This window comes from Petaurus breviceps, unplaced genomic scaffold (genome assembly GCF_028583685.1).
Source record: "Petaurus breviceps papuanus isolate PSGF00001 unplaced genomic scaffold, PetGlider_PUasm1.0 419, whole genome shotgun sequence".
Lineage (NCBI taxonomy): Eukaryota > Metazoa > Chordata > Mammalia > Diprotodontia > Petauridae > Petaurus > Petaurus breviceps.
In genome coordinates this window covers 14,294,909-14,307,601 of record NW_027186324.1, presented here as the reverse complement: position 1 = coordinate 14,307,601, position 12,693 = coordinate 14,294,909, and the positions used below count along the sequence as shown (strand labels likewise).

The 12,693-nt window shown below is 34.0% G+C and overlaps 1 protein-coding gene across 1 annotated transcript in view; it reads left to right on the top strand.

Annotated features, from left to right (window-relative positions):
• The first annotated feature begins 4,523 nt into the window (after positions 1-4,523).
• The window catches only part of EPHA6 (EPH receptor A6), an 862,386-nt gene continuing 854,216 nt past the window's right edge, over positions 4,524-12,693 (top strand). Inside the window, exon 1 of the mRNA XM_069100744.1 lies at positions 4,524-4,885. Within this exon, the coding sequence (XP_068956845.1) occupies positions 4,801-4,885 (85 nt within the window). The 5' untranslated portion in view covers positions 4,524-4,800. The remainder of the gene's footprint in view (positions 4,886-12,693) is intronic.

Below are 12,693 nucleotides of genomic sequence, written 5' to 3'. Positions count from 1 at the left end.
AAGAGCAAAGGATATTTTTCATACAACTGGCCATTTAAAAAAACATGAAGATCTTTCCAAGTGCATCAAATTATTTGTAATGTTCTATATTCAAATGAATAATTCAGCAAAACCATTTACTCTGTCTTGAGGGTGACAATTTATCTCATCAATTTAGTAAAAAAGAAAAGCTAGTCAAATTAATTGTTAGGCATAATGGAGACAGAGTTCAATTATTATTATTATTTTTTTTTAGCATTTAAAAAAGTTAAAACATATGTTGTTGCTATTGTACTAATGGAAGAAGAGAAATATTTTTGTATGAAATTTTCAAGTTAAGTCATTTAAAATTATCATTCAAATAAAAGTCATGCCTCAGATAAACATAAAGTAAGCCTGAAACTGGTTCTATACAATGGACTGAAGAATTGGTTTAAAGGTTTTTAAAAAGGAAAATAAACTTCCATCAACAGTTTTTACTTTAAGGTTAATTTTTTTATAGCTCAATCTTAATACTCATTTATATTAACATTTTTAAGATTCATCTCATTGGAGGTTTCTGTACATATTCAAAATACACTTTATAATCTTTCCCACTATAACCATCATTTTTTTTTTTCAAAACTGGAACAAAGCTTACTAAAACATTAAAGGAGAAATAGCTAAAGTGAGGAAAGTATAATCTTTCTTTGTTAGTTCTCTAAATAAAAAGGACTACTTTTATACCAAAGAAGTATAAAGGGGGAAAATATTTTTGTAAACTTTTGGGTGAAAGGTGTGGGTGCATCTAAAGTCAGACTTTCTCCACTTACTAAATTGAGTTAAGTCACTTAACTATGTTAAAGTTTGCTTTCCATTTTTAATATCTTAATTTGTATTCAATTGATGACATAAAAATTCATTGTAGTATCTATTGTAATGAGTTCCATTTTCATATACAACAAAGACACCACATATATATTCTTAGCAATACACTCTGTTATATTCAGCTTTTCTAAAATACCAAACATATTTTGATAAAATTAAATTTCAAAATATGTTGCTTCAGAGCTTTTTGGAATCATAATATTAATTATGTATACTTTAAAAAGAGCTTTAAGCCTATAAGTTATATATTATTTCCTTAAATTGATTAGTTATAATTTATTCTAATATTTTTAAATATTTCAATTACTTAATTATTAAAAGTTTCAAAGCTGCTTTATTTTTCACAAATAATTAATTATAGATAAAATATGCCTTTCTTTTTAAAGAAATAATATACTGAGTGACGAAATTTCTATTATAAATGGGAAGTTAAACTAATCTCTAGAAAATCACATTTATCAAGTAAAAATACGTCATTCTTACCTAGTTCCAGACCACATAACTGAGCATGCACAGTAATGCAAAAATATACAGAAGAATACTGAAAAACAGAGAAATTCAAAAAAAATTAATGAATCTTTTTTCAAATATGGGCATGAGCCAGAAAAGTATAGAGACAATTACCTGATTGTATCACAATTGACTTAGTGGATAGCTGATAATTTTGTGATTGACATGTGTTAGCACGTATATCTGCATGGTTGGAAAATATAAAAGGAAAGACATTCATGATTAATGAACTTAAGTGAGTTGTGGTAATTGCTTTGAACCCAAAGAAGATGATGAATGCTGTGTTAACATAAAACAAATTCACTTTTTAAATAACCTTTACTAAATAAAAAGCAGTTATTCCAACTAAACATTGTCACTGGAAAAATGAGGGCATAATATGGAAACAAAATTAATAATTATTAAAAATGATAAGTGAAAAATATACTTAAGTACAGTCAGAATTTAACATTTAATATTTCCCCCTGAATTGATATCACATATCATAGAATCAAAGATTTTTTTTTAAGAGAGGATATTAGAGATAATATGGTCCAGGATTTCTAACTTAGCCTCTTGTGGAATATTATTGTTTTAAGTGATTGGTAGTTTTATTTTAATATAATTGGTTTCCTTTTCAATTATACATATATATATATATTTAAACATCTTATTCTGAGAAGAGTTCATAGATTGATGAGACTGCCAAAGGGTTCTGTTACACACACAAAAAAATTTAAGAACCTATGATTTACCATGAATTTCTTATTTTACAGAAAGGGAAAGTAAGGCCTAGATTAAGCAATTCAGCAATAGCCACATTTTCGAATAGTAGAATTTGGATTAGAAAATTACTTTTTTAACTTCTTAATCAGAATGTTTACAACTATTCAGAAATTTAGTAATAGCTTGACATCAAGTGTATAATGTGAATATTATAGGTGAATTTGATATATCAGAAAAAATATTTTGGTTACTTAATAAAAGAAAAGAACCATTGAAGAAACGGTATGTAAGTAATGCTTGAACAAGATTTATTTCCAAAGATAATGGTTTGTATGAATTTGGATGGTCTATAATTCAGGCACCATAACATATATATGGTAATTTAAAACCATGTATGAAGTGAACAAGTTAATGTTAGACTGATAACTTTTGATACATTTGAATTTAAATTGATAACTTCTTGAAGTTACTCACTCTCCTAAGAAACCCTTAAATTGTATGTTTCTCTCCTGAGAATATAATTTTAGAGATTAAGGATTCTCCTGTTCCTAGGATGATTCCTCAATTATGATAATAAGATAGATACAGATAGATTACATAGGTATGTAGATAGATAGATAGATACATACATACATACACACATACACACATGCATGCAAACATACATACATGCATACATACACAGACATCCCTGTGTATATATACATATCTAAGTGTTTTGTCCCTTCCTTATTTGAGATTTTTACACGTTTCACCAGACTAACATTTCATTTCAACTACTTTGAAACTTCTGACCAGGTTTTTCCCACCAATCCAGCAGAAGTTTATTTCAGATCCCCTTTCAAAGAATGAGTCTATGCAATAAATTCGCATTAATAGTTCTTAACATGGGAGTTAAGTTAACCCTAAGCACATCTCGCCTCATTTAAATTTGTAATCAGCCACACATTCACTTTACAAGAATGAAGGAAATTGTGTCTTGTCAATTACCCCCCTCTAGTGCTGAACTGGCAGCATTTTGACCTGCATACCGCTAAACATGGGGAAGGAAGCTTCTTGTTTCTTTCTGTTTTTAGCTTGGTATTTACTCTTCACGGTTCGTCTTTTCTCTGCTTTCTCTTCACCCCAATCTTGCCTCTACTCCCAAGATAATCCTGGAAGAGACTGCGGGGCCTCGGATGATCTACTCCACTTCCTTCGCCGTCTTCACTACCTTTTATATTTCTCTCCCACCAGATTTAATTACCGATCGTCATTCCTGCGGTTTGCTTCTTGACTGAAGAGGGAGAGTGGAATCGAGCCTGAGCATGCCTGTGTTTGTGTGGGAGAGGAAGAAGTATTTGGTGAAGACAATCCAGGATCACTGGGTGCCCTTGTTTATTTTACAGTGTTCTGCCTGGTTTGCATTCCTTTCCAAGGAAATCCAACAGTCCAGCGGACTGGCTGCCCCGACTCAGCAATCTTAGCTCTAGTAATCATAAAGACAAATCATCATGAGAATGATGATGTTAATAAGAGCTTAGGAATGCCTGAGAAGTAACCACAAGCCATCGGCAGTGGAAATCTACTTGAGCAACAATAGTCAATCCACATACACCAGGTTCGCCTGGTTTCATTTTCACACCCCGACCCCACTTTTAAAAATCGTTTCCTTGACTTTCCTCAGGACTCTTCCTGCAGGTAAGGAGCACAGTGAGAGAAAAGAAAAAGGGAAAGAAGCTTGCTATTTTCCCTTTCAAGTTTTACTCATCTAGGGAGGTGATGGGGGTGAGCTGTCCAACGTTGCAGTCGTCGCTGCTAGAGAGATTGGTATGAAATTGGAGGAAGCTCCTCTGCTTGCTATTCTCGTTACCCACTACAGACGAATATATGAGGAATTACAATAAAAGAAAAAAATATCACATGTAACTCTCCCACACACCCACCTCCATTAAATGATTGCAATAGCAAAATATAGTAATAATCAGTGGTGTTGCTGTGATATGGGAAAAGTGATTCATGCACTCTCAGCCATCATCATAAAACAGTCAAAGCTGCTTAAGGTCTGGTACAGAAGCTGCTGATCACACTTTATGGTGAATGTGGTGAAATCGAGGGGCTAAGGGACCAAAATCATCGTCTCTTCCTGCAACGCCCAGGACACACAGAGCTTTGCCCCTCTTCCTTCTCTCCCTTTCCCCTTTAACCAGGCTAGCTCAAGGAAACTTCCTGTAGCCTCCGCGCCACCCCTTAAATTTGACTGTACAAGTGTCGGGTTCTTTGTGAAGAGGAGCGCGCCGACCAAAGGAGTCTGCTCTCTGGACCTCCCTCTTTCAAGCGTGAAACGCTACCTCCTTCCCCACCCCTTTCTTTCTCCTCACTCCACCCTACCCCAGTCTTTCCTCCCCTCCCCCCTAGACCACAGCCCTGAGCTCGCTCTTGCGCGCGCGCTCTCCCGGGCCGGGTGGATATTCCTCCTGTGAGTGAGACACACGGGTGGATGCAATACCGCCATCCTCCTGCCACCAGCATCTCCTGGGTGGCGGAAGCAGCATCTTCAGCAGCAGTAGCTTCACCTGCACTTGGGCAGTCTGGACCCTCGTACCCGGCCCCGGGGCCTCGCCCGGAAAGCGCCCTCCGTTACCCACTACGGACTGGGTGGAAGAGGAAGAAGAAGAAGACGAAGACCACTAGGAGATAAGACATAGTACCAGACTGCCCTGTAGCTCCAGAGATTGTGGAAGGGGCCTGGGGGCAATTATGCGGGGTTTTCTTTTGCGGTTTGGCCTGTTCTTTCTGTTGACAGCTTTGCCGGCTTACTGCAGTCACATCTCCAACAACCAAGGTAAGAAAAGATGGGGTTTAGAGAAGGGAGGGAATGGGATGGAGGCTGGCTGCTGATGTTGGGAAAAGTGAATGGATTTCCTTTCTGACTACAACTTTGTCCTAGTATCAGCTCCTTGGCTCTTAACTCCTCAGGAGGTTCAATGGATCTCGATTGCCACCAGAGCGCAGTGCTGGACAATGCCTCCTGAGTCTAGGCTACTCTCCTGAAATCCCTAGGGAAGCAGCACTTGCTTCCTTCCTTCCAAATGCCCTTGGACATTAATGTGAGAGGATCAGCAGGACGTTGACTACCTCTGTGCTCTTGACTGCTCTCCCTAAGCCACACAGAATAATATATCTGCTCTAAGCACAATGGGTGTCACTTAGACTTAATGAAGACCTCTGATTCTGGCCAGCTCTTTTTATTTTCCTCCCCAGGAACGGGAATTCTGGACTCCCTTACTTTTGAGAGGAAAATTGTTGTTGTTTTTTTTTGTCAAAAAGTGAGATTTTTCCCTTCCTGTCAAGAACATAATTATCTATTTGCCCAGATTTGGCTTTTTAAACGAATTAGGCCATCTAAAAACCCTTTGTTAAGTAATTTACAAGGTTGATTCAAATATATAAACAGAAATGTACACACCTCCTATTTTTTCTTCATTATGAATCACTTTTTGGGTAAAGGAAAGAAGGCAATTCTCTTTTTCTGTAGCTGATAAAGTAGAAGCAACTCTAAGTTTGTCATATCGTTCTTTTACTTCTGATTTAGAATCATAGCTGGTATTTCAAAGTGGGAAGTAAGTTGTGATGTTGAATACTGTTTGGAAATTGATAGTCAAGAAAGACTGAGAAATGTGGTTTTTGATCTTTTTCCTCTGTATCAAAACGTAAGTGAAATGAAATCTTAGAAATAGCTTTATTAAGGGATATCCAATTATCCATTTAAAAAAAACAATGCAATATCATCGGATTTCTATATCTTCTTATGTCACAAATAGTTGTATAAAAGTTGTTAGTTATCTGTTAGTATTTAAGAGAATGTTTTCATTATCTATTTTGATAAGGGAGGAAAAAGTAACTTAAAGAAACAATTATTAAAAAAAACAAATTAAAAAATAAGCCAATATAAATTTGGCCCAAAGGTGGTATTTCTATGTCTTTACTTATTTGGAGGATAGGTGTATGTGTTTGGGGGGGGAGAGAGATAATATGTTGATTACCTATAACTAATATTTCTGTACTCTATTTTTACATGCGAGAAAATTGGGTAGTTTTTTAAGGTCTCTTCTCTTCCCCCCCCACAAATGGTTTATTTTTTTTAATCTTGAGAATATCATCATTCTATAGTTAATGGGATTATTTTTGAAAAAGGGAAATTTTATCACCATCTGAGCCCATATTAGTTCGGCAAGTCATAATCTATTAAAATTCCACTTAATATACATTGAAATGTGTTAATTTTATCATTTTTAGGCATAAATGCCAAGTTTAGAGTCATGTTTTCAATTACATTGCTAAGAATACCCCCATTCATTCTCAATGATTCTCCATTGATGAATGTTTGTATATAATACTCCCACACTTTTTGAAAATAGAAGTTAATAATGATATACATTTTCCAGTCCACCTTTTTTGTTTACTTTTATTAAAAATGATGTATATATTGATTATTATGATGTTCAATGGATTCCTGCAAGAAGAATTTCCCACAACTTATAGTACATATTTGAACCTTGCTTTTCCCTCCTACAAGGTAATACTTAAATAGAATCTTTGCTTTTGTGAAATGTTAATTTTAAGTAGCAAACTATTCTGCATGAAATTCACAAAGTTTCATGTAAAACTAAATTTTAAATTTAGATTTAAAAGCATTTGTAGGCTTTGTTATACCATTTAGCGATCCCATTCATTACATTATTCGATCATATCAAAATATTGCACGTAGAATATTTACTGTATTGATTAGAGATCTGGTTGAAGATGGCATGCAGGGGAATGAATTCTTATACTAGGAAGGAAATTGCAAAAAGTGATCCCCAAACTCACTTCCTTTATCATCTTTTGTTTGCTTTGTTGCTTTAAATTTCATAAATTAACTCCAAAGAAAACTTTGACATAAGATGACAATCTGTTTTTAAGTGGAAATAGAACAAACAATAGAGTATTGTCACAATATAGATAAGATTCACTTTATCAAACATCAAGCAACTACAACATGCAAGTTATACTACATATAACATTTATGTATCAAAACCAATATGTTTAAATATTATTCAGAATAATAAATATTATTCATTTGGTAGGATGATTGAGAGAACTTCCTCCAAAGAAGGCTACACCAATCCATTTATATAAAATCATAATTGTAGAATATTTTTTATAGAATTAAATTGTGGATTTCAAAGATTTCATGCGATATAAATGAAAACTTCTTTCAAGCACTATACTAACTCAGGAAAAAAAATATCTCAACTCTTGATTGTCACTTACATGAATTTCTATTACTGAGCTAAAAAACTTTTAGTTTTTTAAATTACTTCTTTTTGAATATGAGAATTCAAGCTCAATTGATCAATTCATTTTTGTTTTTTTAATATACAAGATGACACGAATTAAACTAAAGTGTACTATAATCATTAGAAAAAAGTAAAATGATGAAATGAAAACTTGATTTATCACAATATAAAAGCTATGCATTCTGTGATATGATTAACATTGGATTTCATGGACATGATTTCTATACTGCTAGTAATTTGCTATTTTATGGGCCACTGAAGTTGCAGGTATGAAAATCTTACTTTAAAACTCTCTTGATAGACCTTTAGTAAAATAACAATTCTTTTTATTTAAATTTCCTTTTTTTAACTAATAATACGCATAAACAGAACACTTAAATTGCATTTTTCTATCTTTTACCTATCTCAAAATCTTCACATTATAAATCAATGAATAGGATCCCCACTTCCCCCAGTTAAATGACTGAAATTTCTTTTATAACAGCACAATCACTTTTCAAAGAATGAACATAGGGGAAGCTTCTAAGTCTGATCCTCTAATTAAGAGAGTAATTACATGACTCGCGCATCAGCACCTTATTCCATTACTTGGTATTCCATTTAGACATGGATTCTTGATTTAGGTTCTTGATTAATGTTTGCCTGCTCCAAGAAATCAGAATCATCCATGTTCTAAAAAATAAATTATTTTCCTACCCTAGATATTAAGATACAAAGTCATTTATCTAACTGGATTAATTATTAAATATACCTCATTATAATTGAGAGCCTTGTGACTTGTTATGATTTGCTCAATTATTACTCTAGACTCTAGAGTCTTGAAAATGAAATTTCATTTAGTATTTACACAGAGGCAGTATCTACACATGAAATTATTAAAGTGAAAAATGAATACATATAGCATATATAATTTTTCATATATATACTAACATACATATATGTGCATATATATGTATATTATAAAGTATCTAATTTAAATTTTTCTTCAACAGATTACCCAGTTGAATTGACACAGTGGCTAGAGTAATTTTATTAATATTATTAGCTATATTGTTCTCAATTTATTTGGTGAAACAGTAAGTTTGTTCATTGGAGATTGGACAAAATATCAAATTGAGCCTTCACTGAATGTGTTGTTGTGAACCAATTGGCCACAAAAATCAAACCAATTGATTAGATAGTTAATGCAAATAGGTTACCCATCTAGCACTTGCCATGATTTGAATTGGTGAGAAAAGCCACAAACATCACCTCAAATACATAATGCATAGGGTTGTAGTTTTTCTCTGGTAGAATGGAAAGAAATGGAAAAAAAATACTCTTAAGGTTGTATGATTAGGAATATTTGAAAATTACATTTCTAATTATAGCATTGTAAAACTTATAAGTTAAGGAAAATTGATAATGGTTTCTACAAGATGTAATCTTAAAACCTTTTTAGGGGGGCTGGGATATAAAGGAGAGGCTGTTGGCAGTAATAAGAAAGGTGACTCTAAGATGTCTATATGTCTGTAAACCATTTAAGAATGTACTCATAATTTTAAAGTCATAGGTAAACTACTAGGGAAGTAGAATATAGTGTACCGATTGATTAACTTAGAGACAGGAGAAATTTAGGAATTCAGCTCAGATTTTGCCAATGACTCTGGCTAGGTCACTACTCCAGGCAGCCTCACCATTCTCCCTAGAACTTGGTTACTAAGTCATGTATGCATTTGGGCCTTCACTGGAGGATGGAATTCATGTTACCTAAACTGATAAAATAATAAATCCTTATATTCATACAAAGAGGCTGTCACATTAATACAAAATCTAGGGTAAAATTGGCCTGTCTTATTGAGAAATTGAATATTATAATTTGTTTCAGCATTAAAAGAAAATTGAAGGGGCTATTACACTGAACTTTCTACTATAAATGAGGACATTGCTGTAAAATGAAAATTAATATTGTAATTTTTATATAACAAAATGTACATTTTATTAAATTAGAATCTTTTCTTAACATAATATTTATCAGATGGATATCATAAGAATGCAATGAAAGAAGTCTATTTCCCAGTATTCTGGGGAAAGCACATTGTCTAGCTTCTAAAAAGGGTTCCTACTACAGTTATCTTCTTAGTAACATATTTTAGGAAGCAACATGGCATAGTGAATATCGAGAAGGTTGAACTCCTGAGCTTGACATATAATAGCTCCGAGATTCTTAAAATATCACTTAAGGTTTCTGTTCCAAGTTACTCTATAAGACTATAAGAAGGTGTAACCTAAAATCAGTAGAGGAAATGTACTAACCTGGGAATTCTTGATCCCAATAAAGTCACAGGTCCAGTTGCTATTCTATCTTTGCATCCTAGCTCACACATCTTTGTGTCATAATGCTAACTTCTAATGAATGAGGCAACAGAAGCGGAGAGATTAAGTAATTTATATAAGGTGCACACCTTTATGAGTACTACACCCTAGACTCACCTGGTCTAAATTTACTGTTCTTTGCATTGGTAAAGAAAACAGAGTACACACATGCAGACCCACATACATACATATAAATATATATTTATATACACACACATATATATTCTATATAAGGAAATATATCGAATTTAGTCAAAGTAGATTTTAAACAAGTGAATAATAAATTTATAGAAACAAGTATAATTATTTGAATATCTGTGGTTATATTGTTTGCTTTCTATGGAAAACAAATTGTATATATGCAAAATATAGTTATTATTCAAAAGTTCAGTGAACGAAATTAAAAATAATGTGCTAACCAAAACAGCTCTGAGATAGCACATCACACAGTTCAGATTGGCTAAGATGACAAAACATGGAAATGAAAAATGCTGGAAAGGAAGTGGAAAATTTAGAATACTAATGTATTTTTGCTGGAGCTGTGAACTGATGCAACGATTCTAGAGAGCAACTTGGAGCTATGCCCAAAGAGGTATAAAAATATGCATACTCTTTGACCCAGCAATGCCACTTCTAGGACTTTATAGCAAAGAGATCATATAAGTGGGAAGAGGATCTGTTTGTACAAAAATATTTATAGCAGCTTTTTTGTGGTGGGAAAAATTTGGAAATCAAGATGTTGCACAGCAATTGAGGAATAGTTAAACAAATTGTAGTATATGAATGTATGTAATGGTAATGTAATGTTAAATTTGAAGATCCCTTTGTGTTGGCAAAAGTAGCAGGTACTTAGCACTTAGTAACTAATCAAGCCTCTATTGGGGAAACAGAAGGTATGAACTTTTGTCCCCCTTTTGCTGACATGAGAGGAAATTGGGTGAAGGAAGTAGCTAACACTGTGTATATAAGAAAAGCCCCAGAGAGGCACAGTCAGAACTTCTTTGAGATCGAGATCTGGTGGTAGAGCAGCTAAAGAAGAATGGATAACCGAGTCCTGAGAACTTGTGGTGGAGCTTCTTCTGAACAGGATCCCAGGAGCCATGACCCCAGAGCCAGGAGGCCAGACACAAGAGCTAGAGCCATGAGCCAAGAGGATAGGAGTCCAGGAGCCCACAATCCAGAGCCAGGAGCCCCGGAGCCCAGGTGACCGAAGCATGACTGGGATGCTGAGACTTTGTTTGCAACTTGGTTGAGCCTTGATTTCCCTGGAGCAGAAATGGTGAAGGATCTGACATGGACCAGTTTCTGTGAACACCAGTGTGGAGCATGACCTGCCCAGAGAGCTGGTCAAATAACTGGGAGCTGTCTTCCATTGAACCAAGGTGCCAGTCTGGTGAATCCAAGTAGAATCTGGGAGCATGGAAGGGGATCCAGGGAATCTAAGAAAAGGCCCCAAGTCAAGATGAAAAGACCACTCCTTGGGTACTGAGTAATTATGGAATTATAGTTTACTACAGACCTAAGGGGTGGATCATTTTGTGTATGATACTTAGTAAGACTTTGATGAATAAGTAACTGATTGTACTTTGAGTACTTTGAGATATTGTTACTGATAAGTGACTGATGGAGTTAATAAAGACTTTGCCCCATGAGGGGAAGACTTTGACTGTGTACTTTGATACTAATGATAAGTGACTTATTGAGTTATTTTAAGAGTGACTATTTTACTTTGAGACTATGTTGTGAATATTATATTGTGATTTTCTGTGATAAGTTGTAATATGGTGAATGCTGTATTTTGAATTTTGCTGTACCTTGATTTTCCATATATTTTTGGTTTTTGTTATGGAATAGAGTGAACACTATACTGGATAACCAGAACCTTTAAAAAGCTGTTCACACTAGCTTTTCTGGAAAACTTCTGTGCATGGCATTGCAATGTAATGGAATATTATCATGATGTAAGAAATAAGAAGAAGACGGACTTCATAATAATTGGAGAGACTTATATAAACTGATTCTGAGAGAGGAAAGCAATACCAGGAGTACTTTGTATGAAATTACAGACACATAGTATATGTGATAACTAACTTTGATAGTTATATACTGGTCTCCTCTCAGAAATGAAAGGTTAGAAGACAACTCCAAAAGACTCATGATGGAAAGGGATATCCACATCCACAGAAAAGAACTATGGTTTCTGAATTAGGATTGAAGCAAACTACTTGTTGTTGTTGTTTTGATTTGTTTTTTTTCCCTTTTGTGTTTTGTTTCAATCCTTCTTTCTTGTTTTTCACTCCATTGTTTAAAACTCTTTTTTTAACATCTTGACTAATATTTAATACAAAATATTTGTAGAATCTATATCAGATTGCATGCCCCCATGTGGTTAGCAGGGGGTGGAGAGGGAAGGGGAAAAAATTTGGAACTCAAGGGATTGTGAAATTTAATGTTGTAAACTAAAAGTAAATAAATAAATTTAAAAAAGAAATAATGTGCTACTTCACCCCTTGAACTGAGCCTTAGCTTTATATGTTTCATAGCACAATGCTTGTTTTCTTTTTTGGTGAAAGTAGTGTAATGAATAAAGATATATGAAGCATTTTTTCTTAAACCCCCAAATACTTAAATGTATTTACCTAATATGTATGCATATATATATACATCTATATAATTAAGTGATAAATGATCCCATTTCAAGTAAATAAAATCTAAATTAATCTACTTAAGTAAATAAAATGTTAAGTAAATTTTTAAAAATCAGATCCCTGTTTAACAGGTATGTGACTGGTATTGAACTTTTCCCCAATATCCCTTACTTTGTTTTGGGGTTTGGCTACTTTAAACTCATACTCCAGTAACCTCTTTCAGCTTCTAGTTCAGCTGTTCTTTACTCACTGCCTGGCCAAAAGAGTTTGTGTTTGGGAGTGATCTGATACTCAAATCACATCTCAAA